Source organism: Eleutherodactylus coqui, chromosome 2 (assembly GCF_035609145.1).
Source record: "Eleutherodactylus coqui strain aEleCoq1 chromosome 2, aEleCoq1.hap1, whole genome shotgun sequence".
NCBI lineage: Eukaryota > Metazoa > Chordata > Amphibia > Anura > Eleutherodactylidae > Eleutherodactylus > Eleutherodactylus coqui.
Window position 1 is genome coordinate 71,057,873 of NC_089838.1, and position 27,576 is coordinate 71,085,448.

At 43.9% G+C, this 27,576-nt stretch overlaps 1 protein-coding gene across 1 annotated transcript in view; it reads left to right on the top strand.

Annotated features, from left to right (window-relative positions):
• The first annotated feature begins 13,152 nt into the window (after positions 1-13,152).
• SLIT3 (slit guidance ligand 3) overlaps positions 13,153-27,576 on the top strand; it is a 523,433-nt gene continuing 509,009 nt past the window's right edge. Inside the window, exon 1 of the mRNA XM_066591106.1 lies at positions 13,153-13,914. Within this exon, the coding sequence (XP_066447203.1) occupies positions 13,727-13,914 (188 nt within the window). The 5' untranslated portion in view covers positions 13,153-13,726. The remainder of the gene's footprint in view (positions 13,915-27,576) is intronic.

Sequence of the window (27,576 nt, forward strand, 5' to 3'; positions counted from 1 at the left end):
TTATACTCTTAATGAACTAACGAACCAGTTCATCACAAACTCAATACTCCTGATGAACCACTATCATCTTGCGGAGAAACGCGTCGAGTCACAATAGTTATATATAAAACACCTCCATATCAAGCACACAGGAGTGCGCTATAATTGAGTATAATCTCCATAAGAGTTTTCACCCTATTGAGGAAACTTCTTTACTTACCTTACGGATTGTTGTAGTCCATCTGAATGGAGCCTCTGCACCCTACATCAAGTAGTTACTGTATTTCTCTTTAGAATTATTACACTAATAAATTGGGGCAACATCGCATCCAATACAATTGATTGTGTAATAGTTCACATCAGCGGAGTTAATACTATCTTCTGGTCCATGTACCATTAGATCGCTCTCCAGAACGTACATAAGTAACTACTTTTATACTGAACTTTAAGAACGACAGAGTTCTATTGGCTAATATTCAAGTGATGGACTGCCTCTTTGTTCAGAAACATAGTTTTTAGAACTATCATTGAGTGAAAATACACACATACAACCTTAGCTTCAATAGCAAAACGTGGTTTTGTGTCATTACACTCTTTGCATCAATTCCTATCCCGAGAGATTTTTGGAAATTTATTTATGTTTGTCGCCCACTAGTGTCTCTTATTTTAACACGTTAATAAAGTTTACATGTTTTAATCCTAACTGTGAAGGGCTAGTTACAAATTAAGCCACATTAACCAAAGCGATTAATGGGTTTCACCTGCCCTCTTGGTTGGGCATGGGCAATTTTTCTGAAGTACATTTGTACTGTTGGTACACCAATTTTTTTGGGCCCTCACCTACATTGTAATCCTAGTAATTTTTAGCCCACCTGCATTAAACCTGACGTTACCTCAGCTGTGATGGGCAATGCAATGGGATTTATTTATGTACAGCCGGTGGGTTCCAGGGAGCCACCCATACTGTGGGTGCACACGGAATTCCCATTGTGGAGTTGTACCTGCCTGTGACTATTTATAAAAAACCCCGGTCTGACTGGGGCATGCAGACACCTTGACAGAATGAATAGTGTGTGGCACATGGGTTCCCCCTTGCTATGCCCACATGTGCAGCTCCTGATGGAGGTGGCACAGGATTGAATTTCTCATTGTTTCTGTACAGCATTATGGGCTATCGCCCCTGCCCCTTTTAAAGAGGGTCGCTGCCTGGTCGTGCCAACCCTCTGCAGTGTGTGCCTGCGGTTCCTCCTCATGGCAGACGCGCTTATAAATAGACATGAGGGTGGTGTGGCATGAGGGCAGCTGAAGGCTGCGCAGGGACACTTTGGTGTGCGCTGTGGACACTGGGTTGTGCGGGGGGGGGGGGGGGGTTGGGCAGCATGTAACCCAGGAGAAGTGGCAGCGGAGTGTCATGCAGGCAGTGATTGTGCTTTGCTGGAGGTAGTGTGGTGCTTAGTTAAGGTATGCATTGCTAATGAGGGTTTTTCAGAAGTAAAAATTGTTGGGAGGGGGGGCACTCTTGCCGCTATTGTGGCTTAATAGTGGGACCTGGGAACTTGAGATGCAGCCCAACATGTAGCCCCTCGCCTGCCCTATCCGTTGCTGTGTCGTTCCCATCACTTTCTTGAATTGCCCAGATTTTCACAAATGGAAACCTTAGCGAGCATCGGCGATATACAAAAATGCTCGAGTCGCCCATTGACTTCAATGGGTACGTTACTCGAAACGAACCCTCGAGCATCGCGAAAATTTCGTCTCGAGTAACGAGCACCCGAGCATTTTGGTGCTCGCTCATCTCTACTCACATCCCTTCTGGTAAGTAGCGTTTTCAATGGGGAGACATCGCAACACACTCGTGTGCACCTAATACAGCGTCCCATAAGGACACCCCGGACACCTGACATACGTGGGGAGCTGGGAGGGTTAAGTGATGACTTGTCACGGCAGCACTTACCAAACTCCTTTCCCTGAGGGATGACACGCAGCCAAGGCCCGAGTACACTGCCGGCCACCGTCAACACACCGAGGAAAGGAATGCCAATATCAGGATGGTGGGGGGAGTAGTTGTCACGGGTGACGCCACCGTTCCTACACGGTGGTATGACCCTCGGCGGAGAATAATCACAGACAAACAGTCTTTTAGTACCTCAGGTCCCTAGGAACCGTTAGGGCCCGGTATAAACTTTACATTAGTAAACTTGCAGAATAACAATTACACTGCAAATTAAGTACAGTTTTTACAGTGTAGGTAAAACAAGAGGTTTGAGGTCAGGGAGGAAACTCAGGATGACATTGGTCCTGCAGGCTATGTCATCTGCCTGGAACCACTCCTGGAAGGGGAACACTCTGGAGGAGGAAAGGGGTAGGGTCACTGCACAGACACTCTGTCAATAATTATTGACTTTCACCCAGCCTAGGAGATGCGTGGTGGAACATTAAGGAGCGTACTTCTATGCGGTGATCCTGGATCTGGACGGCCGCATAGGAAAACTTGAAGAATTGTTTAGTACCTCTGCACTGGCCTTGTCAAGAAAAGTGACTACTTACAATTGCTCTCTTTTTTATTTGGTGGCTCCCTCCACTCACATCCAAAATACAGTCATTACGGGAAATCTCTCCTCCTCTTCCATCTTCACCACAAGGAAGCTGAAGGTGCCTCCATGTGGCTCTGTGATAGGTGGAACTTTTGCTACTTCAGAAGATGGAACTCCTCTGAACACAGATTGCAGAACTGGACTCCTTTCCCACTCTCAATCACTTCTATTTATACTTTCTCTCATACCACATGACATGACAGACTGATAAATTTACATGTAGGTAATGATTTTATTAAAGTTAACCTCTCAAGCACCGCAGCAGTGCAACACACACACTGGAAATGACAAGACAAGCTTTTCACAGTGCATGAGACAAACATGTATGACATTTATGGAAGGGACCAGGATATTGTGTTGTGGGGCGATGCTGTCGCTGGCGCCATTGAAAACCATGGGCAATGCAATGCAAGGGCACGCCTAAAGATAGGACATGCTGCAAATTACTTTTTCATATCGCATTGTGGTATGATGCAGGAAAACATCGCTCATGTGTATGACCCCATTCAAAAGAATAGGGGTTCATATTCATGCGTCTCGCAACACACACATCTTGCGCGAATTTCTTGGCTGTGTGAAGGCTTAGTCCACATACAGGGTAAAACATACAGTGTAGAACAAGCCTAAAAATTCACACCAAAATCCTCAATAGAATCTGAATTTGTAATATGTGGATTTTGGCATGAACATATAAGTGGAATAAGCAAATCCATGGCAAAAATTCACAACATATAGGCAAGCTGCGCATCTGAAAATCCACTGTTAACAAAGGAGGCTTGTTAAAACTCCCAAACTCCATTGCTTTGCATTGTAACATATTATATATATATATATATGTGTGTGTGTGTGTGTGTGTCTGTGTGTGTGTGTGTGTGTGTGTGTCTCTGTGTGTGTGTATACATACATATACACACACACATAGTACCCACTTCTACTATATAGTTTTTCTCGGTGTATCATTACTGTTCTTTTACACCAGAGGGAGCACATCTATTATAAGTAGGAGCTCTAATTGTAAAACTTATTAGAGATAAGGCTGTGCAGTCAGGAAATAAGGAAGCCTCATTCATTAATCCGTGTGCACAATCTGCAGTAAAGACCTATAGGGCAGTTTGTGTGCCATTGTATAAGGGACCTTTACACAGGTTTAGTCAATTACTGTGGATTTTGTTGCGTTTTTAATTGCAAAATGCTTTCTGCGGAGCGTCCTGCGGAATTCTTGCTTTTTTTTTTTTTAATGCAGACTTGTGGAATTATATCTCCAGGAGGTTAGAAATCCGCAGCGACAATTCTGCAAGACATCCTTAATTCCGCAGCATAAGGGCTCCTTCACACGGGTGTATTTATCATCAGTATTTTGTCAAAGCCAGGAGAAGCGGCTCCAAAATACATAAGAAATACAAATCTTTCTATTATACTTTCTCTCTCTACGTTCCACTTCTAGTTTTGGCTCCCAAAATACTGATGAAAAATACTCCAGTGTAAGGGAGCCCTAAAGCCTTCCCCCTGTGGCATTTAATCTTGCGGCTTTGAAGTAAAAATGCACAGAATTAAAGCCCCATAGGGATAACATTGTGACACTGAAATGTCTGCGCCGACTAATTCCGTCCTGTGTGAAAGGTCTCCTAGGCATCCCTACGGCTATGCTGCAACGATGTCAGGAGGACGGCATCGGACTGATGTGGCCTCTGATTGTCTGCAGCGGTCCGGTGATAGCCAATCCTAAACAACAACTGGGAGGACCGCGGGGCTGCAGCGCTGGATTGCCGGGAAGACGGAGGTAAGATGCAGCTTTCATTGTTTTAACAGATTTGGATTCACTTTAAAAACTTATCTCCCACCTGGATAACCGTTCATATCATAACAAATACACCTATGAGCCAGACAATTGTTTCCCCTCCCAAGTAACAGCTGGGTCATTGCTGCAAATAAAACATAGTGCATTAGGAACCAGTAAATACAAGACATTATCTGCATGAATATGCCGGACAGAAGGAAACAAGGAAAGACTAGAAGCAATAGGATGAAACTAAAAGGGAGGAGACACAGATTAGACATTAGACAGTGAGGGTGATCAGTGAGTGGAACAAGTTACCACAGGAGGTGGTGAGTTCTCCTTCAATGGAAGTTTTCAAACAAAGGCTGGACTAATATCTGTCTGGGATGATTTAGTCAATCATGCATTGAGCAGGGAGTTGGACCCGATGACCCTGGAGGTCCCTTCCAACTCTACCATTCTATGACTGTTCAAGCTTGGGCATAATGGAACTTATATTAAAGGGGTGTAGTAAAATAATCAAATGCACAATACTTACCTGTCCACCACTGCGGGGATCCAGCCCTGCAGCCCCACTCTGGTTCTGGCGTTTGTTGTAACGGCTGACTTTACAGGAAGTCAGGTGACTATTGCAGCCAAGCAGGGGCTGCAGGGTTATGGCACGTTTTCCTAGCACCGGCGCTCACATCTCGAGTATCATTACGCTAGGAGTACTGGAACGAGTCGCTATGGCCCTAATTGGGTGCATTGGTTACCGGACTTCCTTTGATGCCAGCTGTGACAACAAACGCCAGGGCCATGACAGGGCTGCGACGCTGCATCCGGTGATGGTAGATTGGTAAGTACTGCTCAGTTTATTATTTTACTACGGGCAGCCCTGTTAAAGGGATGTTGTCTGGTAACCCCTTTTCCATCAAAAAAGAATTCCTCGGTGCTTCCTTTATGTTATCTATAGTGTATTTTAGCTAAATACATAAAAATAAAACAAAATCTATTGTATTAGGCCGCTTTCACACCAGTGTTAGGGTCAGTTCAGGGTTTCTGTCTCACTGCTCTATTTTTGGAAGAGAGAAACTGAAATAAAACTGAAAAAAAAGGGATTTGTTTTACCCTTATCAATTTCAATGAGGTTTTTTTTTAAAAAAAAAGAAAGAGCAAAGAACAGAAAATCAATGTAAAGGCTTCAGTTTGCTTCCATTCCACCAGATTTCTGTTTTTTTGGACGGAAAAGTAGCGCAGTCTGCAAAATTATTTTAACATACAAAAAAACGGAAACCTGAAACTTTTCTATTTGCTTTCTGTTTTGTTTTTTTTTAAACCTAATTAACATCAATGGCGGAAAAAACTGAGGTTTTTTTTTCAGTTTAATTGCAGTTTCTTTCCTCCAAAAATGGAGCAGAGAGACAGAAACCCTGAACTGAGCCGTAACACAGGTATGAAAACAGCCTCAGGGGTTATTCTCTGCCCCTCTGCACTATTTGCAATGAGGGGAGGCAGGACGGGGGCGTAGCTAATTCGCAGAATTTAGCCCCGCTCCCGTCCCGCCTCCTCTCATTGCAAATAGTGCAGAGGGGCAGAGAGGGGGTGGAGAGTTGGCGAAGAGGGGGCGGGAGCTCAGTGCACTGCTCCCGGCTCTTCCAGCCTCCTTCCCCTTCAGAGAGAGACACCGTATATCGGCCGGAGTGAATACCCGGCCGGTATACGGTCGTCTGAATAAGCCCTCCGGGTGACTACCCACTACAGTTCTTTTTCACTGCGAAATTCGCAGCTTTCTTTTCTCCAGGGGTCTATGGGACTTGTTAATGTTAAAATCGTATTGCGCAAAATCGTGATTTTGCGGTAAATTGCTATTTTTGCTGCGATGTGTTTTTAACATTAGAAAGCCCCATAGACACCTGGAAGAAAAAACGCAGCAAATTCGCAAATGCTAGTCGGTAGTCACCCTCAGGCTACATTCATAGGGGTGAGCGTGATATCGACCTGAGACACTCGTCCCAAAATCGCTTATTAACGTGCGTTTTTTTAAAAAAAACGATTTAGGGCATTTTATATTCACTTCCTTGAAATTTCGATCCTCAGGTGTGTTTTTCATGCATGTCAAAGGATCGCAAGTGTATCTCATTGATTTCAATGGGAAACATCGCACCTGCATGCACATTAGACGGCATACGAGTGCCAGGTGATGTCTTTTAAGTCCCATTGAAAATAATAGGCGAGGCGTTCCGTGGAAACACCCAAAGATAGAACATGCTGCGATTCTTTATTTTACACCATCGCTCATGTAAATACGTCCATTCAAAATAATGGATTTCATATTCATGTGAGTTTTGGATGAATCGCAAAAAGTCGCACAAAGTACATCCACGCATACAGATTATTACAGCCTGCAATACATGTCTGTAGTATGGAATCATATTGCAATCCTTGTGCCGCCACATGGTGCCTCTATGTGCCTTCGTTATAAACATTACAGGCATGAAGCTTCACTTAAAAAGTAGCAACATTTGTGGTTGAGTAGATCCCCAGGCGAATCATATTATATTTAATCTATTAAGCAAATGTCTGATTTTCAGAGTTGTAAAACAATAATTAAAGAGGATTATTTCCAGGCAAATCCTACAATAACTATCTATTAGACAACGTACTATTAAAAAACTGACAGGTGAAGTGCAAAATATTGATGATCTTGTGAAAATAACACCTGTCAAGGAGTGAGAAGTATCAGGCAGCAAGTCTACAGTCAGTTCTTGAAGTTGATGCGTTAGAAGCAGGAAGAATGGACAGATGTAAGGATGAAGGGTAGATGACTGCATCAGTGCACCTCTTCCAATGGAGGTTTTGTGGGGTATTTCCGGAGGACAGTATTTCTGTGTTTGGTCGCCTATTTTATACACAACATGAAACATAGGTCTTGCCCTATCTTTTGCCGAGATACCCAGGAAGCTCCCATAGACTTCAATGGAAACTGGAAAAAAAGGGAGGGTGAGGGAGTTATCTGGCGTACAATGCTGAGACAAGAACACAGCTGGCCCAATTTCAGCATTATTGGTCATTCTGAGAATTTGACAGCGATCAATGGTTGTCATCGCTTCTGCATATCTTCTTGCCGATACGCAGCAGTGGCCCGTCCGAATAGCTGAAAATGCGCAAATAAAGGTCGGGACTCAAATGCGGCAATTCTTAATTCATGCGATTATACAATGCGTAAAAACGCATACAGTGATGTGAAGGAGGCCTTAGGGGGTCCTCACACTGATGAGAAAATCACGTGATTTTGTCGCAATACGAGAGTATGTAAAAAAGCATGAATATGAAACCAATGATATATTCAATGGTGTCATTCTCATTCACGATGCTTTCACTCCTGCGATGCTGTTGAAAAAAATCACAGCATATTCTTTCTTTTTGTGTTATCGCCCATTGTTTTCAATAGGGCTGGCGGCAGCAGTGCCAGCCCCATTGGAAATAATAGGAGAACATTGCGATACCTTGCTGCCGCTGTGACAGCCATGCAGAGGATCCATTCAGAAGCGGAGGGGAAATCCCTTCATCCGCAGAAGGATTCCCCACAGTGATGTGAAGCTCTTTTTAGATTGAAACACCTCATATCCAGGGGTTTCGCATGACTTTGGAGAACAATATCTGGGGAAGATATGGCTCTCGCCAGTGTGAAGCAGCCCTAAAGGCCTATTTAGATGAGACGATTGTTTGGCAAACAATGCCTGACGCTCGTCCCCGCCCATACTGCTGCTGCACAGGTGCTAGTATCACTGGCTCACAGCGGGGCGACTAAAAGAGATTTTTCTCCTCACTCCCCCGCCCCTCTCTTTTCACTTAACATAGCGGTGGTTTAATACTGAATGGCTGCTATTTAAACTGAACAATCAGCAATCAGCTCATCGTCCATCGTTTAGGCTGCATAAATGATGAACAATGAGCTGATCGCTGATTGTTCAGTGTAAATAGCAGCTGTTCAGTATTGAACAGCCGCTATGTGAAGGAAATGGAGAGGGCGGGGGAGAGTGAGGAGAGAAATCTCCTGCAGCCTCCCCACCCCACTGCTGGCCGCTCTGTGAGCGAGCCAGCAATACTCGCTGCTAGTATTCAGAACCAAGTAGCTTGTAATGTGGTGGTGCCCCTAGCGCTAGGCTCTAATCTTCCCCTGTCCCTACCCTTACTCCCTCACCCACGTGATGTATATGAGACCAGCTTTGTCAGTGCACACTCCTTCCCCTGTGGGCTGTCTCGTTCAGAGCGGTGTAGCACCATTTTTCTGGAGGTATACAAGTCATTTGTCATGGTGCTCCAGGCCCTCTAGGTGCCGGCGTGACTCCAGATAATCCAGATGGTGGTCCTCTTCCTCCTCCTCCAAATCTTTGGTTGCCTCCAAGAGTTCGGCTAGTCAGTCAATGCATGGTAGTAAGAATTGGGAGCCTAGCATTACTTTAACGTCCAAGAACCTGTTGTCTTCCCATGCACAAGGCAGTGGTGTGATCCAGTAGTTCCTATTCCAACATGGAATTTCTGATGAGTGTTCCTTTTCAAGGACATGTAGTGTAGGGGAGTATGTGGGTTTGGCTCCAGCCGTCAAGGCACCTTTGCAGCAGTTTTTCATCCGTCTTTTGTTGGCCACATCTGTGTAAGATAGTGAGAAGCCTACACTGGTTTTGGTTGGGGTACATAAGGATACTCTGTTTTGTTGCATTAGCCCCATGGGTTCTCGTCTAGATGATGGGTGAAAAAAAATTGGGACATTCCATTGTATACAATTCAGGGCTCGGCTTGCCTGGTCAAGTTGGTGACAGATTATTTCTTGGTCAGACGTGATGGGTGGTATTTTTTGGCCCCCACCTTTAACTAAATTTCTATTCCCGGCAATTTTTCACAGGGCCCTGGCTTTGTTGTGCATTGATTTGAAGGAATTTGGGGCTCACTCTTTTCTGATTGGTGCAACGACCGAAGCAGCAAGGGCCGGTCTCTCAAAAACTGAGGTGCAGTGCATTGGGTGTTTCGCCACCAGCTTCCTTTATGGGCTATGTCAGACTTTAGTTGTCTGCGATATAGTGGAAAACTCAGCTAAAACAGAATTATTTATGGTCTATCTAAAATCCACAATGCACTGAAGTCGCAATCATTGAACCGCGATATAGGGAGGGATCACTGTATATCTTTTGTGCCCTCAGTAGGCAGGATGCCACCCTGTGGAAATAAACCTTGGTTTCTGAAATGTGAAGATTTCTTGGTGGGGTATCAGACGTCTTTAGTGCTCTCAGGTTCTTTCAGGACACAGGTGCAGTGGAAAGGGCCCGGTACATAGTAAATTCTTGCCTGGTAGGTGGCTTTATTCCTTCTTGACTCCATACTCCTATCGCAGTTGCAGGATGGCATTGAGTAGGGCCTCTTTCTGATGGATGGGGGCTGGAGCCCAGTGTAATGAAAAAATGTGCTCCTCCTTGGCAGAAAGTTGGAAAGAAATCATTTACGGGTTCCTTGGTGGACCTGCCTGCTGGGAGTCCATCAGGAGACACGGCTTCAGCTCAGGTGAAAAAGTTGTGAAGTTTTTAGAGTTTTTAAAGAGAAAGTTTAGATGTTAAGTGAATGGTTAAAATAAAGCTGATTGTGTACCATAGTTAGTTCGGATGGGACAGTTGCTCTGAGGGTGGTTCTTAGCAGGGGTCCCAGCAGTCACAGTACAGTTTTGTGTGGGGGGGCCCTCAAAACTTACAAAAAAATAGAAGTTATCAGTGAGAGTCTTAATTCAATGCAAATCTAGTTCCCAGCAGAACCCTGCTATGTAACCTGGCGCTCCTCTGCCTGCGCTCACTGCCGGTACCGTACCAGATGCAGAATAACATTTTTCCATCGGTGATATCTCAGTCCACGGCCCCAGTTAAAGCACAGAAGTCCTGTTAATATATCACTGCACAACATGTAGCATTCATATCGGATCCATGACCGGGGTCAGGAGTCCTGCCTGGAGGGTCTGTCAACAGACTTGCAGCAGAAAGGAGGGCAGAACAGCTCTGGTACTAAATGAAGACCCCAAAGAGCCGTTATAAGCAGCAAATTATTCGGCTCACCAAAAAGCACTAAAATTCCAATCAGTTAGCCATAAACTGTAAGGTCACTGATGGCAACAAGGTTCAATGTATAACATGTCCCCCTCTTGTTATGTTATACCTGCTGCAGGGCTCAGTCTATGATGTGTCCCCCTCATATTATATATGTTATACCTGCTGCAGGGCTTAGTGTATATTGTGTCCCTCACCTGGTATATATCTTATACCTGCTGCGGGGCTCAGTGTATATTGTGTCCCCCTCCTGTTATATATGTTATACCTGCTCCAGGGCTCAGTGTATACTGTGTCCCCCTCCTGTTATATATGTTATACCTGCTCCAGGGCTCAGTGTATAATGTGTCCCTCACCTGCTATATATCTTATACCTGCTGCAGGGCTCAGTGTATAATGTGTCCCCCTCCTGTTATATATCTTATACCTGCTCCAGGGCTCAGTGTACAATGCCCTCCCCCGTTATAGGTTATACCTGCTGCGGGGCTCAGTGTATAATGTGTCCCTATCCTGCTATATAAGTTATACCTGCTCCAGGGCTCAGTGTATAATGTGTCCCTCTCCTGTTATACATATAATACCTGCTGCAGGGCTCAGGGTATAATGTGTCCCCATCCTGCTATATATGTAATACCTGCTGCAGGGCTCATTGTATAATGTGTCTTCCTCCTGCTATATATGTTATACCTGCTGCAGGGCTCAGTGTATAATGTGTCCCCCTCCTGTTATATATGTTATACCTGCTGCAGGGCTCAGTGTATAATGTGTCCCCCTCCTGTTATATATGTTATACCTGCTCCAGGCCTCAGTGTATAATGTGTCCCCATCTATATATATAAAGACGAAAGCCCTCACTGACTCACTGACTGACTCGCCACTAATTCTCCCACTTCCCGATGTCGTAGAAACATGAAATTTGGTAAGCGCATAACTTATGTCCAAAACAGGAAAAGCTAATAGGTCCCAACTCGATTATTTAATTCTAGCGCAAAAGAATTAGCGTCAAAATTTTACGTACGTAATCTAATTCTCTCACTTCCCGGTTTCATAGAAACGTACAATTTGGCACGAGCATTGATTATGTCATAAATAGGAAAAGCTAATGGGTCCCAACTCGATTATTCAATTCTAAGCGCAAAAGAATTAGCGTCTAAATTTTACGTACGGAATCTAATTCTCCAACTTCCCAATGTCAAAGAAATTTGAAATTTGGCACGAGCCATGATTATGTCATAAATAGGAAAAGCTAATGGGTCCCAACTCGATTGTTCAATTCTAAGTGCAAAAGAATTAGCGTCCAAATTTTACGTACGGAATCTAATTCTCTCACTTCCTGATGCCATAGGAACTCGACATTTTGCACGAGCATTGATTATGTCATAAATAGGAAAAGCTAATGGGTCCCATTTTTATTATTTAATTCTATGCGCAAAAGAATTAGCGTCCAAACTTTACGTACGTAATCTAATTCTCTTACTTTCCAATGTCATAAAAACTAGAAATTTGGCACGAGCATTGATTATGTCATAAATAGGAAACGCTAAAGGGTCCCAACTCGATTATTCAATTCTAAGCGCAAAAGAATTAGCGTCCAAATTTTACTTACGGAATCTAATTCTCTCACTTCCTGATGTAATAGAGACTTGAAATTTGGCAGGAGCATTGATTATGTCATAAATTGGAAAAAGTTAATGGGTCCCAACTCGATTATTCAATTCTAAGCGCAAACTAATTAGCGTCCAAATTTTACGTACGTAATCTAATTCTCTCACTTCCTGATGTCATTTTATATAAAGGATACGTCGCATGGTTACCTCCCCGTGGTGTTTCCTGGGTAACGCAGAGAACTATGCAAAATGGTGAACATATGTTTTTCCTCAGTATCTCTAAAGTAACCACGACTTCATAAGATTTTCCGTGTGAACACCAGATAAACACCAGTAGTAAATTAACTCGGGCAAAGCCGGGTATATCAGCTAGTCCTGCTATATAAGTTATACCTGCTCCAGGGTTCAGTGTATAATGTGTCCCCCTCCTGCTATATAAGATATACCTGCTCCAGGGCTCAGTGTATAATGTGTCTCCTTCCTGTTATATATGTTATACCTGCTGCAGGGCTCAGTGTATAATGTGTCCCCCTCCTGTTATATATGCTATACCTGCTCCAGGGCTCAGTGTATAATGTGCCCCCCTCCTGTTATATATGTTATACCTGTTCCAGGGTTCAGTGTATAATGCGTTCCCCTCCTGTTACATGTTATACCTGCTCCAAGGCTCAGTGTATAATGTGTCCCCCTCCTGTTATATATGTTATACCTGCTCCAGGGCTCAGTGTATAATGTGTCCCCCTCCTGTTATATATGTTATACCTGCTCCAGGGCTCAGTGTATAATGTGTCCCCCTCCTGTTACATGTTATACCTGCTGCAGGGCTCAGTGTATAATGTGTCCCCCTCCTGTTATATATGTTATACCTGCTGCAGGGCTCAGTGTATAATGTGTCCCCCTCCTGTTATATGTTATACCGGCTCCAGGGATCAGTGTATAATGTGTCCCCCTCCGGTTATAGGTTATACCTGCTGCAGGGCTGTGTATAGTGTATACATAGTGTAGCCCCTGTGTGAGGAGTACAGGTCACCCTCCGGCACTGACAGGGTTACAGGCTGCCTTCCTCCCTCACACCGCCGGCTCGTCCATGAAGGAGGCATCACCACCTCTCACCTCGCGGAGCGGCTGCCCTCAGGAATGTGCGCCTCACTCCCGGGGGCTCCAGTGAACACATGGTGGAGGGGCCGGAGACCTCACTGCACACTACGGGAGGACGGAGCCAGCCGGGAACTTCCCGCTCACACTCCGGGCACAGCTCTACGTCAGCCGCCATTGACCTGCGAGTCACTAGCAGACAGGGAGCTTCATCCTGCTACCTGGTAGAGCGGCGGCAGGAGGAGGGCGCGCTTACAAGGTGACACCACTAGGGGGCAGCACAAGTGAAGAGAATTCCTCCAACTCGCCCGCTGGAGGAGATCAGTTTACAGCTCCGTCTTGGTTCTCAGGCATTACTTCCTTCTCTTCTCCTTACAATCACGTTGACTTTTTTTTCTCTCATCAGGAAGGACAGAATACTTGAAAACCTATTTTAATCTGAGGGTTTTTTTGGCTTTGTCCTGGGATCTAACTCCTCTTACTAGTAGTGATCCTGTGCTCCAGAGGCAAGGATGAACTTGGCATCATCACTAGGTGGTGAGTGTGGAGTGTGCTGAGTCTTATCTAGTTTCTTCCGAGTGAAGGAGAAGTCTTCTTGCCACCATGCTGATGCCACAAGTCCGAGGAGGGTACGTGCCCCTGGTCTTGTTCCTTGGTGTCTGGAGTTTTATAACTTTTACCCTGGTTGATAGTTGTCCTGGCAAGTGTACCTGCTCTGGGCTCAATGTGGATTGTCACGGACTGGGACTGAAGGCTGTGCCCAAGGGGATCCCCAGGAATGCTGAGAGGCTGTGAGTATCCATCATGTAATAATACTATTATTACCTGCCGTGTAATAACACATCAGTGACATTGCTACAAGGTGACGACTGATTCCTACCGTCCTGTAAAGTCACAGATGCCGGCTGTCCTGAAGTTCTTGCACTTTAGAAAGTGACAGTAAGAAGTGTGCATCCACACGCTCGTATGCCTATTTCATATGTAATCGCAGGTCGAAATAGGCTTGCGTATTTTAAAAAAGCGCACAAATCCCATTGATTTTGTCTGTAAGTATGCAGCGAATACGCTGGTTTGCTACGTATTTACTGCATATTTACGAACTCTGATTGATTTCAATACGGACTGTGTTGGGATAGGCTACTTTTTTTTTCACGCGGTTTTCGGTCGCAGCTGTGATTGAACCCATTGAAATCAATGGACTCTGATCACGTGCATAAAAAATACGCTCCTGTGAACGAGCCTGACTTTATTCTTCTGCTTGTTACATCTTTGTTTGCTGGTGGGTTACAAAGTATCAAAAGTAGCTGCTCCAGCCCTGAGAAGGGAAGTGACGGGCAGGACAGATGTCACCTGCCTGATGACACTCTGAAACTCCAGCAGCTATTGACTTGTAGATCTGATCCCAGTCCGGACTGCGTCATGGCAAATAGTTAGACTTTTGTATTGTTACAATGATTCTTCTTCTTCGCAGCATCCCATAACCCAAAAATCCATCTGAGCAGTAAGACACTACATTTGTCTTCCTTTGGAAGGTGGGAGACCATATGTATGTATTGCTCGCTGCTGATCAGTGCAGTACAACCATCACATTGACAGACGAGAGCTGGGAACTAGGGCTGGGCAATTAATTTAATTAATTCTATTAATCGTCGCTTGGGCGCAATTCTAATTTTCATCAGAATTCTGAAATCAAGATTACTTTTGCCCCTGTGATTGGGGCTAATATCAGGCTGGGGGCAAGTGTGGATTGCAGGGCGATGGGGAGCCGGGCTGCGATGACTCGGGGAGAGCAGCGGGGCAGATTTACTATTCACAATAGCGGTTTTCTGGAGCAAATGGTGCTAGAAAACTGTCTTACATGCTTTATGCCACATTTACTGTATGTGTTTAGAAACTTTCAGACAGTTCTACCGACTTGTCCGAAAAATAGGATGGCTTCAATGACACCAAAAATTGTGCCAAAAGTTTGGTGCAACTTTTGGCATCAAATAGGTGGTCTAAGCTTAAACTAAACAGTCAATGTATCATTCAGAAAAGCTACTGTGACAAATCAGGCGCATTTTAAGACTATCGAGTCTAAGTTTGCACTGTCTAACTTTTAGACACTATTAGTAAATAAGCACAATAATATGGAGGCTGGGATGGGGGTGGGGGGCAATATATGTATGCTGTGATGAGGTGGGGGGAGAGGACAGTATATGGATGCTCTGATGGGGTGTGTGCATAGTTCATGCGGGGACTGGGGAACCCCTTTTTTCATATGTATACTAGTATAACTAAAATTCATTATTTTACATAAAGGAGACTCGTATACAGCAATTCTTCGAATCTGACAATTCTGTTCATCAGGACTGATCAATCAGTATATGTTAAGGAGTTGCGGTGTATGTGATTTCCTTAGGTGTTTAATTTTACATTTTTGTTGCTAAACAAGCTAAAAATACCAAAACATCTATTATTTTGCATTTGTCCACTCTAATGATATTTGTTTTGTAATATATGCAATGTATAGTAAATAAGTTCGTAAACCCCATATGAGATTCTGTAGAAACGGTATTAATGTCCAAACTCCTCTCAGTGCTTTTCTCTATACCCACTGCAAGTTACTGTAGTATTTGCAACCGTTCCTCTGTAGCAATCTGCTATAGTGCCCATGTTATACCTGCAGCCTTTAGTCTGTCCTGAACTTCCAGAGATCCCAAGTACCTTCCCATCTGACGCTGTCTGCTCCAGCAGGCTTGGCACAGTTTATAGTATCACATGGCACCAAACTGGATCCAGACGTTCATATGGGAAAGATAAAGCTATAAATCCACTGTCATAAAAGAGTGAATATGTTGTGAGCCCAAAGTTAAAGGTTATCGCCCAGTCAGAGAACTCTGCCATCTGTCTGCCAACCTCTTATCACTTCCACCTCACTGGTCTCCATCACTGAATGGCATTGTGAGCATCTATTATCCAGGACTTTATTGGAAACACAAGTTCCCTTTTAATTAGGTTAAATATGATGTAACGTGCTTTTATAGCCTGTGCGTTCAGTCAAAGGGCCGGCTTATATTTTAGGCCTGGGTAAAGAACATTGCAGCAAGAGACTGGTAATTAGTGGCTTGCCCTGAGCCTTAAATAAATGGCAAAACTCATTTAGCCTTATGCAGATGTCACATGGCAGGGCGCAGGCTGGAGGATAGAGAGTTTTGTCATTCATTGGTTTGGAGCATAGTTGGTGCAGAATGATGGTATTGTTCCTCTCTGCTTTGGACAGATTCCTGCCATGTGGGATACTATAAAGTGTTCTTCGTCCTGGTAAAGGTGATCTATATATATATATATTCAGTTTTATCATTATCTGTGAGGATGGGGCAACCAAGCACTCAGCCTCTAGGTAATAAAAGGCACGGGATGAAGTGTGGAAATGCAATATACAGACTCTTCCACTTTAGTCATGTTGGATTCAAACACATAATAAATCATGTGAAGATGTGTTCTGTATCTCCAAAGAAACTCCTAATAATAAAGCAGCGCTCAAGTGTTTTATTTTCCTTTTCCTGAAGTGAGCAAGCTGTTACACACCCAACAGGACTTTACCAGGACTCGTCCGCTCCGGCCATTTCTCATGGCTTTGGCTTGTGACGGACTATAGCAAATTATTGGATTTATCATGAAATGAGCAGTATAGAAGAACTTCCAATAGTTCATCATTTTGGTTCTTCCACATTGCTTTGGACTTCTAGGGTATTTTATGTAACTTAGTCCAGGCTCACACAAACTTGTTTGGTAGCAAGTACGCATGTGATTGCAATCTCCATACACTAACTTGGCGTGTATGCGTGCATAATACGCGCCAGGATAGTGCATGCTGCAATTTTTTTTTTGCCCAGCCTTAGGTCACAGACACAAGCGTATTCCAGAATACACTCAATCCTGTGCAACCTTTTTATGCAGTGAACGAGTAGATTTTGCACACGTTCCTGCACAAATATTGTGCATATTTGTGCAGGCACTACTAGTTCACATGGGTGGGGAAATCGGTACTGGTGCATCTTGTCTCCACCCCAAAAATGGGTGGAGAACTGGGATTATGCTGTGGGAGGGATAGGGTGCTGATTGGCTGGGCTCCTATCTCAGCTGTGTGCTATGTTAGCTCCTTTCTCAGCTGCAAGCAGCTTCCCTGCAATGCCCCCGGCTGTAACTCTGTTACTGATGGCCACCCTGCAATATGTCAATCCTTCCCCGAGGCCTAGAAGGCAGCAGTTGGCGGCAATTGTGGCGGTACTGACAGTGTGGGACGGGAGCGGGTGGAAGCTGGCGCAGGCACCGCAGGAAAATAGCACTGTTGTTGGCAGTGGGGGCACTGACAGCGTGGGACGGCAGCGTCCAGCACAGAAAATTAACAGCGTGTGACAATGGTTGCCCGTCGGGGACACTCACAGAGGCAGAGAAGGGAGCGCCATGGACACGCACAGAAGCCTGGAGGGAACTTGATGGGAGAGCCGCAGGGAAAGTTAAGGGAGCCACGTGGAGAGTGTCAGCAGCGGTACTGCTAATATCTTCTTCTGTCCGCCGCCACCACTGCACCTCGACCCGCTGTGTCTCCCTGTCCCCCGTCAAGGTAGCCTGGGTTGCTCTCTCCGCTGACTTCTGCCGCCGTCAAGTTAGCCAATCAGTAGCTGTGGGCGTTCCCTTTAACTCCAGCAGGACAAACCCATGTCTCCACCCATAGTTCCGGTGGAGACAAGATGCACCAGTATCGGGAGAATTACCCTGCCCTGATTTAAATAGCTACCAAGCCAAACAAGGTGCTGGTGTTTGTGGGCATGCACAGCGTTTAGCGCATACCCGTGCCCTCTCTGGGCCTCTGTAGTGTGCAAAGAAAAAGATGAAAATGAACCCAAATGGGTTCTATTGTCCTCATCTTGTTTTATAGTGCTTCTAGAGTCTCCGTTCTGAGGTTGTGTTGCAGATCGAGCACAAAATAGCAGAAGAAATAGTACTGCATGCAGGGCTTCTTTTTCCAGTATAAAGCCGGGCAGCTGAGCGGAAACCAAACAGACCCCATTATAGTCAGTGTGGTTCGTTCTGCGCTGTTCAGTTCCGTCATAAGACGGATCTGTACGGCCAGGAGATTCCCCTTTCTTGTACCCCAGCGGAGCAGGAAAACAGAATCCCCACCACAAATGTCAAACCACCCTAGAAAGAAAATCTAAAGGTCCTAACAATTGCAAGTGAAAGGATTGGGCTGTAGAGGTTAGTTGTAATATGACTTCTGTATTAATGGGGGTGATGACAGTAGTGTGTAGAGCCTATATGATACCTGCCTTTGCCATGTCAGAAATACGTAATTCATACTTTCTTGTCCCTGTCACCTCTGACCACCTTTAGGCCTCAAGCACACTAGCGGTATTTTCATCCATGTGTAGTCCATTAAAACAGACTACATATTATTCTATGGTGCAACACACACTACCATGTTATTCCATGCAGACATAAGCCTAATGCACATGGGCATATTTGCATTGCAGAATCTGGAGTGGGCATCCGCCCAGATTAGGCAACAAATCCTGCCCATAGACATGCTATTAAAAATCGCTTTTACATGTCCACGAGCAGAAATCAAGAAATCAATTGCGATTTTTTTTTTCTTTTTTTTTTTTTCCACTCGTGGAAAATCGCAGAACGCTCCATTTGAGTGCGCATGGCTTCCATTTGCGGCTCTTCCACAGTCATCATTGCGGAAAGGTCGCAGAATCGGCATCGTCGCCAAGCGATAGTGTGGCATAATCTGTACTGTGCATGCGCTGGCCAGCACATCCGCAGCACAGAAGATTATAATCCGGAGAGGCACGCTGGGGCCACTGACCGGGCACCGGGTTGGAGTCTGCTGCGGGATCCCACCCGGTCGTGTGCCTTTGGCCATAGACTGCATGAAGAAAATCATTGCATGCGCTAATCTAATTTGTTTTACAGACAAGACTCGCTCATTCCTCACATGTAAGCCAATTGTGTGCAGTTTTACTCTGCATCCATGGCTCTGTGCTGCAGACCTGCCATTAGCTGATGCCACACGTGGCAGAATCTGCTGCGGATTGTTCCCTGCGCACAATCCACAGCACATCCGCAGGACAAAATCCCCCCATTTGTCTAGATTTTAATGCAGATTTTGGTGTGGAATTCACCCCTTCATTTGAAGAGGTGGGACCTGCACCAAAAATCTGGTGCTATAATTGGCAGATCCAATATCCGATTTTCAGGTCACTTTCCGCAGCAGTTTTTTCTGCAGCACGTAGACGAAAGTTTTAAAATTTTCCACTTTGCCAATGCTGTACATGCTATCAAGTTTAGAAAAGCACCCTTTGTGGACCTACCCTAAGGGTGCCTTCACACAGGGAGAAGTATTCCACAGATCTAAATGTGGATTTTGATGCGTAATTGCTGGCAGAATTCTGCCATTCTCAGTTCTGCATCAAGATACACACTATAGGGCTCACGCACATGGGCGTATGTGGCGTATGTATTTATCATGCATGTAAGGGCGGATTCACACAGGCGTTCTTGCGTGTGCAATACACAGAAAACAGATTCCATTGACTTCAATGGATATGTTCTTACTACTCATTATTGTGCACACATCCTACGCATGCAAAAAAAATCCACATCATGCTCTATTTTAGTGCACATTTGCGTACTAAAGGTCTAGAAGTCTATGGGAGGTGCCCAAATGCTCACTCAATACCTGCTTGATTGTGCAATCCCATGCGCAATTTCACGGTGAAAAGAACAGACCAGGAACTAATTATGCTATATTGGCTTTTAATTGGGGTGTGGCTGTGTCCAGCGCCTATGTGAAAGGCCTTGCGAGCAAAAAAATGAACAGTAATTTGCGTGAAAAGTGCGTAATTCATGGTGCAAATTCGCTGAGTATTTTTGCACATATGCCCGTGTGAGTCCACCCCTAGGGCTCCTTTAGACAGGTGTCCTTTTAGAAAAATCCTGCGTGCAAAACGTAGAGAATAGAACCCATTGAGTTCAATGGATTCATTCTCATTTCTTTTTTGCGTGCGCAAAAAAATAGGTCCTGCTCTGTTGTGCTCATTTGTGCACCATAGAGGTCGATGGGAGGTGCACAAATGCAAACGTATGTATGCGTGAGTATGAGCAAAATGCTGCGCCAACCTGCAGATACTGGCACCTTGTTTCGTTTAATATCCATTTAGATCAGGGGGAGGTGATTCCCCCGCTCATGTGAACTAGCGGTGCCTGCGCAAATACGCCCAGTACTTGCAGAGGCACTTGCACAAAGTACACTTGTTTTCTGCGCAAAAAAAGTTGCACAGGACCGAGCGCATTTTGCAATAAGCCTGTATGAAGCCACCCTTATATGCACTAACATGCATATGTTAAATTCCCGTAGTTTATATTGGTGCGTGTTATGCGCCATAATAGGACATGCCACTTCTGTTTTCATGCTTGTCATAAAATACAGTTGTTTAGCCCTGCGTATTACGCCCATGTGAGTGAGCCCTCAGACATGTCCTGGGGAATATTCTGTCCCATGTGAAAGCGCCCTAAAAGGACTAGCCTTCCCCCCCTCACAATTATGCGCTATCAGTAGTCCTCTGCCGTGAACGGCTGGTTTGGAGGCACACAGCCGGGGAACGGGCGTGAGAATAAAATGAGGAGCACAGATTTTAAATCCTGGTCCTATCCACGCATTAACTTAGTTTATGGGGGGTCGTTGGAGGTTGATATTCTATATTGATTTTTAAAAAAACCCTTTTTTGGTAAATTCGGTTCTGGTTTGTCCCGTTGACCACGGTTGGTATTTTCCAGAAGTTCTCCTATATGTCTTTTGTGAAGACTTGCAGATCCCCACTGAAGAGCTGCCAATGCTCTTTCTATTGCTGGTGTTTTGGGGAATTTTCCTTTGTGTGTGAGTTTTGTGTTGGTGTTTATGTTGTGTAGTGATTGTGTTTTGGCTTTAATTAAACTATTTTCTGTACACTATTTGCCAGGATATTTCCCGCCGTAGATCCGATGTGTCCTCATCCTGCCTCTCCTTCTCACCAGCACTTATTATATCCAGGGGATTAATAGATGTCCCAGTACTTTGCATTAATTGAACTTGTTTCTTTTACTTGCGCCCGGCTGCATTCATCGCTTACTTGTGTTTCCTCTCTGTGTTACATTTGTGGTGTATGGAAACCAAAACCAAAATATTTACAAAAAAAGTCGTAAATCGGAAGTTTGAGCAGAAACAAGTAATCTGAAATGCTGAAATCCATCATGTATATTTGTTTGGTTTTTTTAATAGCCACTCTTTTGTATCTAATTACTGTGTGAATGCTAAGATAAATGATACGCCATTGTAATGTTTGGAGAAGTAGTATTGAATTAGCATAATACAGACGGCTGGAATTTAGAGCCAAAGTTTAACACTAATAAATAATAATAAGTTATAATGTTTTAAAGCTGTGGCCTTTTTGCACGGTCATATTTATGCATTTGCTACAAAAATGCTTTTTTGTGTTCTGGTTTTCGTCAGGAGTATTATATTCATAGAATTTATTATCCGGGCTCCAAAATAAAAAAACATTACCTGGGAACTTCTGGCTCCTAAAGTAAAAAATTTAGGAGCCAAATAGATTTTATAGTCACCATTTTACAAGACATACAGAATTAAAGAAGAACTCCATTAAATCCATTGTAGCTTGTGCATTCCTGCAGCTTTTTTCTGGCCTCCAGTCCACACCACCGGCACTCTGACTACAAACTGTGTCCTGCAGTTAATGGGGCAGATTTATCAGAATTTTCATAAAGAAAAACTGTGTCCGCGGTAGGCAATCACATTGGCAATCACAGAGCGGCTTTCATTTTGAAGAGCAGAATATGAAATAAAAGCTGGACTGGGATTGGTTGCTATGGGCAAGAAAGACCATCTTTCTCTATGCCAGTTGTCATAAATCTGCCCCATTAACTACAGGGCACAGAGTGTAGTCCGAGTGCTGGTGGTATGGACAGAGTGTGATCAGAGTGCTGCCCATGTGGCCAAAAGAAAAGTACAAAATGCACAGCGAGGATAAAACAAGATACAGAATTGGATTCTTCACAGAAGAGCTCAGTGATATTGTGTATGAAATGTTTGAAGGTTTTCTAAGAGATGCTATCTGGTAGAACCTCAATGAAAATGGCCGTGTATAAGACCACTCTCGCGCATGCACGTTTTCCCATGATTTCTGCAGTGTTTTGAACGCCGTGGTATAACGCTTCCATTGATTTCAATGCAGCCTCGTAAACATGTGGTTGAACGCGCCGCTGATTTTCGAGCTCTGTCTGCTCTATTTTCTGCATTTAGCGCACCTCGTCAGTGATTGGGTGTGCTAAAAGCCACTGCCTGCAATTTCCATTGCAGAGCTTTGCCAAAACAATGTGTGAGGGTGGCCTAACTCTGTATCAGCATGGGTTCATGAGAGATCGCTCCTGTCAAACCAACCTGATCAGCTTCTACGAGGAGGTAAGCTCTGGACCGGACCGCGAGAGTCGCTGGATCTTGTGTAGCTAGACTTTTCCAAAGTGTTTGATACTGCACCGCATAAGAGGTTAGTATATAAAATGAGAATGCTTGGTCTGAGGAAAATGTGGGTAAGTGGATAAGTAACTGGTCAGTGATAGAAAGCAGAGGGTTGTTATAAATGGTATATACTCTGTTTGGGTTACCATTACTAGAGGGGTACCCCAGGGGGCAGTATTGGAGGAGCCATCATTACTAGTGTAATAGCACAAGAGTCTATATCGAGATGTATACTTTTTAATATATTAAGAACTTTGTAGAGTGATTGTACAGTAAGTTATCAATATTTGCAGATGATACAAAAAAACTATAAAGTTACACAAGATAGTACCGTAATACAGTTGCAAATGGATCTGCATAAGTTGGGGGTTTGGGCAGAAAAGTGGCAAATGAGGTTTAACACTGATAAATGTAATGTCATACACATGAGAAGGGAAATACATGTCACCATTGCACACTAAATGGGAAATCACTGGGTAACACTGACATGGAAAAGGACTTGGGGATTTTAATTGTAAGCTTACCTGGAGCAACCAGTGTCAGGCAGCTGCTGCCAAGGCAAATAGGATTATGGGGTGCATCAAAAGAGGTCTAGGGGCAAATGACTAGAAGATTGTTCTTCCTCTTTACAACTCACTGGTCAGACCACACATGGAATTTTGTGGACAGTTTTGGGCATCGGTACTCAAGAGGGACATAGCAGAGCTTGAGTGGGTACAAAAGTGGGCAACTAAAGTTATAAATGGAATGGGTGGACTACAATACCGAGAGAGGTTAACAAATTTGAGATTATTCATTTCAGAAAAAAGATGGCTGAGGGTCGCTCTAATAACTAAGTATAAATATATCAGGAGACAATACAGAGATCTCTCCCATCATCTGTTTATACCCAGAACTGTGACTGTAACAAGGGGGCGCCCTCTGCATCTAGAGGAAAGAAGGTTTCTACACCGACATAGAAGGGGTTCTTTACTGTAAGAGCAGTGAGATTATGGAACTCTCTGCCTGAGAACGTCCTGATGGCGAACTTAATAAAAGAGTTTAAGAGGGGCCTGGATGGCTTTCTTGAACGTTACAACATTACATGTTATAGTCACTAATTACTTGAGACGGGTCGGTTATCCAGGAATTATTCCGATTACTGGACTTGGAATCAAGAAGGAATTTTTTGTACCTTAAATGAGGAAAATTGGCTTCTACCTCATTGTTTGTTTTTGCCTTCCTCTGGATCAACATTAAGGGGTTAATAGGCTGAACTGAATGGACATATGTCTTTTTTCAGCCTAACAAAGTGCAGGAAAATACACAATATTTTGGCCATATAAGCACCAGATTGCTGATCGGTCCTCAGAATGGTCCGTAGAGAGCTTTACCGAAATATTCCAAAGCAATATTTCTTATTCCGAATCGATATAGCTCCAATTATTTTCCAGATGTCACAGAGCAGTTTTTTCCGGTGCAGAAAAGCTCTATATTTTCTATATGATGGAATATGTAATTTTTAATGGGACTACCATCAAAAAGGTGCGCGGAAATGTGCTTCATCTGCAAGGTGCACATAATTATCAGGCAAATGATATTTGTAAACCCACATAATCACCTATTCCATGTGCATGCATTATATGTTTGGAATCGCTTAATTTGGAATAAGAAATAAAAAAAAATACAGTACTTTTAGTTTACTGACGAGACCTAAAGGATTTCCCTGCTCACATCTGCTGTTCAAATGATTTGGAAACACGTTCTTCTAAATGTCACCATCTTCTTCTGCAGTTTTCACATCCTGGTCCTATGGATTCACAGGGGAATAAAAGGGTTAAGTAAACCAAGAACAGCATTGAAAGCTATCTATAATTATTTTTATACAAATCTGTCCAAACTTTATTTATTATGACTTAACAAATCCAAACATATATTGTGGCCAACTGTGTAACCAGAAAGTCAGGCTTTAGGCCTCATGTCCACGGGGAAAATCGGGCCCGCTACGGATTCTACATGTAGAATCTGCAGCGGGTCCCTCCTGCCCCGCGGACATGAGCGCTGAAAATACGAATAAATAAGAATTTACCTATCCGTAGCGGGCGGCGAAGCTCTGCTCTTCCTCACGGCCGGATCTTCTTTTTCGGCCGGCGGATGAATTCCTGACGCCGGCGACACGTCGCCGGCACGTCGTCGACGTGCCGCGCGCATGCGCCGGGCACATCCGCCGAGCCGAAGCAAGGGAGATGCGGCCGTGAGGAAGAGAAGAGCTTCCCGGCCCGCTGCGGGTGAGTAAATTCTTTAAATTCCTATTTTAGGTCTCCCGCGGATCCGGACGGCTTCCATAGGCTTCAATAGAAGCCCGCGGGAGCCGTCCCCGCGGGAGACCCGCACGAAAATGGAGCATGGTCCAGATTTTTTCATGCTCCATTTTTTTTAAAATCCCTTTTATTGACGATCCGCGGGTATTTATCTACCCGCGGGTGGTCAATGCATCCCTATGGGCTGCGGATCCGCGTGCAGGTAATCCGCTGCGGATCCTAAATCATATTTTCCCCGTGGACATGAGCCCTTAGTAACTTTTGAACTAATTTACTAGTCAGAAGACTATTATATGAGCCAATATTCAGTCCACACTTACAAACTGACTACACCTTGGTCTAAAATAGAGTTGAGCAAACATACTCTGCCGAGCTTGATGCTCGTTCGAGTATTAGCGTACTCGATGGTGCTCGTTACTCGAGCGAGAGAGGGAGAGAGAAAGAAAAAAAAAAGCTCGGGACCCGGTGTCCCACATACAAAAATGCTCGAGTCTTCCATTGTAGTGAATGGGGTTCGTTACTCGAGTAGAGCTCTCGAATTTTACGAAAATGTTTCCTCGCTCATCTCTACTCTAAAACTTTTCTAGACAAACCTTTATTCCTTTAAACAGGTATTCCAGTCCTTGATAGGTGGGGTTCCACTATTTGGGATCCCATTCCATCAGCTGACTGTCTGGCCCACTGTCAGTGCCAGCTGGCTGGATATCATCATCAGTGGTCATGGCAGGAAGTGGGAGCGCCGGTTTTACTCTCTTTAATTACAAGGTGGAGAACCCTAAAATATTTATTATACTTCGTTTAAAATTATGAACGAGACTAAAGACAGACACAGAAAAAGACAGAATAATAATCAAAAGGTTGCCTTCCTAATCAGAGTATGTAACCATTTCACACCGGGCAACCATCAAAGCTCTGGGGATAAAGGTGTTCCTAGTGTGACCCAAAGAGGTCACTTTACTGGCTGGAATAGCGGATATGTTTATGCTCTATCGGTCAGTACTTGCTCCATGGTTTCGTCACCATGTAGGAGGCTGCATCCATAGATAGAAGCCGGTAGGCAATGCATTTAAGGTCACTACTGGACTCCCAATATATTTTTGGGTTACTGTTAAACTCGTAATATAGATAGAGTTCTGTCAAGTTGGTAACCTACTCTAGAAAAAAAAACCACACACACTTCAGAAAAATGTATATTTCTGGAAGAATCTACCCTGAAATATAGATTCCAGCCTAGGTTCATCATATATTCAAGGGTTCTAGATACACAAGTTCACAAAATGGCATTTTCTTTTTAGAGGGACACTTAATGTGGTGGAGTCTCTGTCTCTTACATATATTTAGTAGTTTTGCTGTAGATCGCTATTAGACTGAATTTCTACTATAGAATATTGGCCACTGGGCAGTTAGCCAGTTTTAATTTAACTTTTCTTTGGACACATCATCATTCCTTGTAATATATACTAATAACATTGTGATTTTAGAGCTTTTTAGAGCGGGGCCGGGACACTAGTAGGGCACATCTCCCTTTTAGTATAGTATAGCATGGCCCCTCCTAGATTGATAAACAATACCGCTTGCACAATTTTGACCGTCTTGATATATTTATTAGATGTTCTGTATAATTGTTTCCTAAGAAGGGACATTTGTCAAGCTAAACTTTTGGAATCCAAGAAAGAGCGAAGCATCCGGCCTGATCCCAGTTAGAGCGGGGGTCCAGGATCTAAGAAATGATGCTAAGAAAAGGAAGGTTTCTAAGATTAAAAAAAGCTTGTCTTGCAGTGAGAATGCTCTTCACATGTATGCGACCTCTGCATGGCCCGCTGGTCTCAGTGGTCTTGTGTCCTACATGCAAGCATTACTGCTGAGGCCAGTGATTTAATGCATTGATCATTTATATGTACGAAAAAAGTCATTGATGCAGGGTAGTAAACAAAAACTTGTGGGGTCATGCGAATAGCAGCACCGGAGCACGAGTGAGTGTAGTTCTTTATATATACACTGGAGATTTAAAGACACCATAAACAGTTAGGTCTAAGAGAGAAAACATTCAGGAAGAACACAGATATTTGATCAAAACAAAAAAAAAATATATATTTCTTCATTGAGCATAAAAACCAAAACGATAACATTGAATTCAAAAGGTTAGATTTTTTTTTTAGCTTTAAAACATTTTGATTATTCTAAGTATGCCATTGACTAGATTTTCTAAAATGGTTGGTTGTAATAGCTTCCATAAGCCTTGTAATATATTTCAGAGGCTTTCTTGAGATGTTGGACACTCTTCCCTCACTTCATGATCGAGTTCTTATTACAGAGGTTCACTTGGGTCGATTGTGGCGGCCATTCCTTTATTCTTAGTTTTTGAGAATGCCATTGATTCTGTATACTCCACCATAGGATAATTCCCCCATAATCATCACAGACCATCCACCATGTTTGACAGTTAGTGTAGCACAGTCATGCATCTTATTTTCGTTCACCACTAGATATGAGCGAGCGTACTCGCTAAGGCAAACTACTTGAGCGAGTAGTGCCTTATGCAAGTACCTGCCGGCTCGTCTTTAAAGATTCGGGTGTCGGCGGTGAGC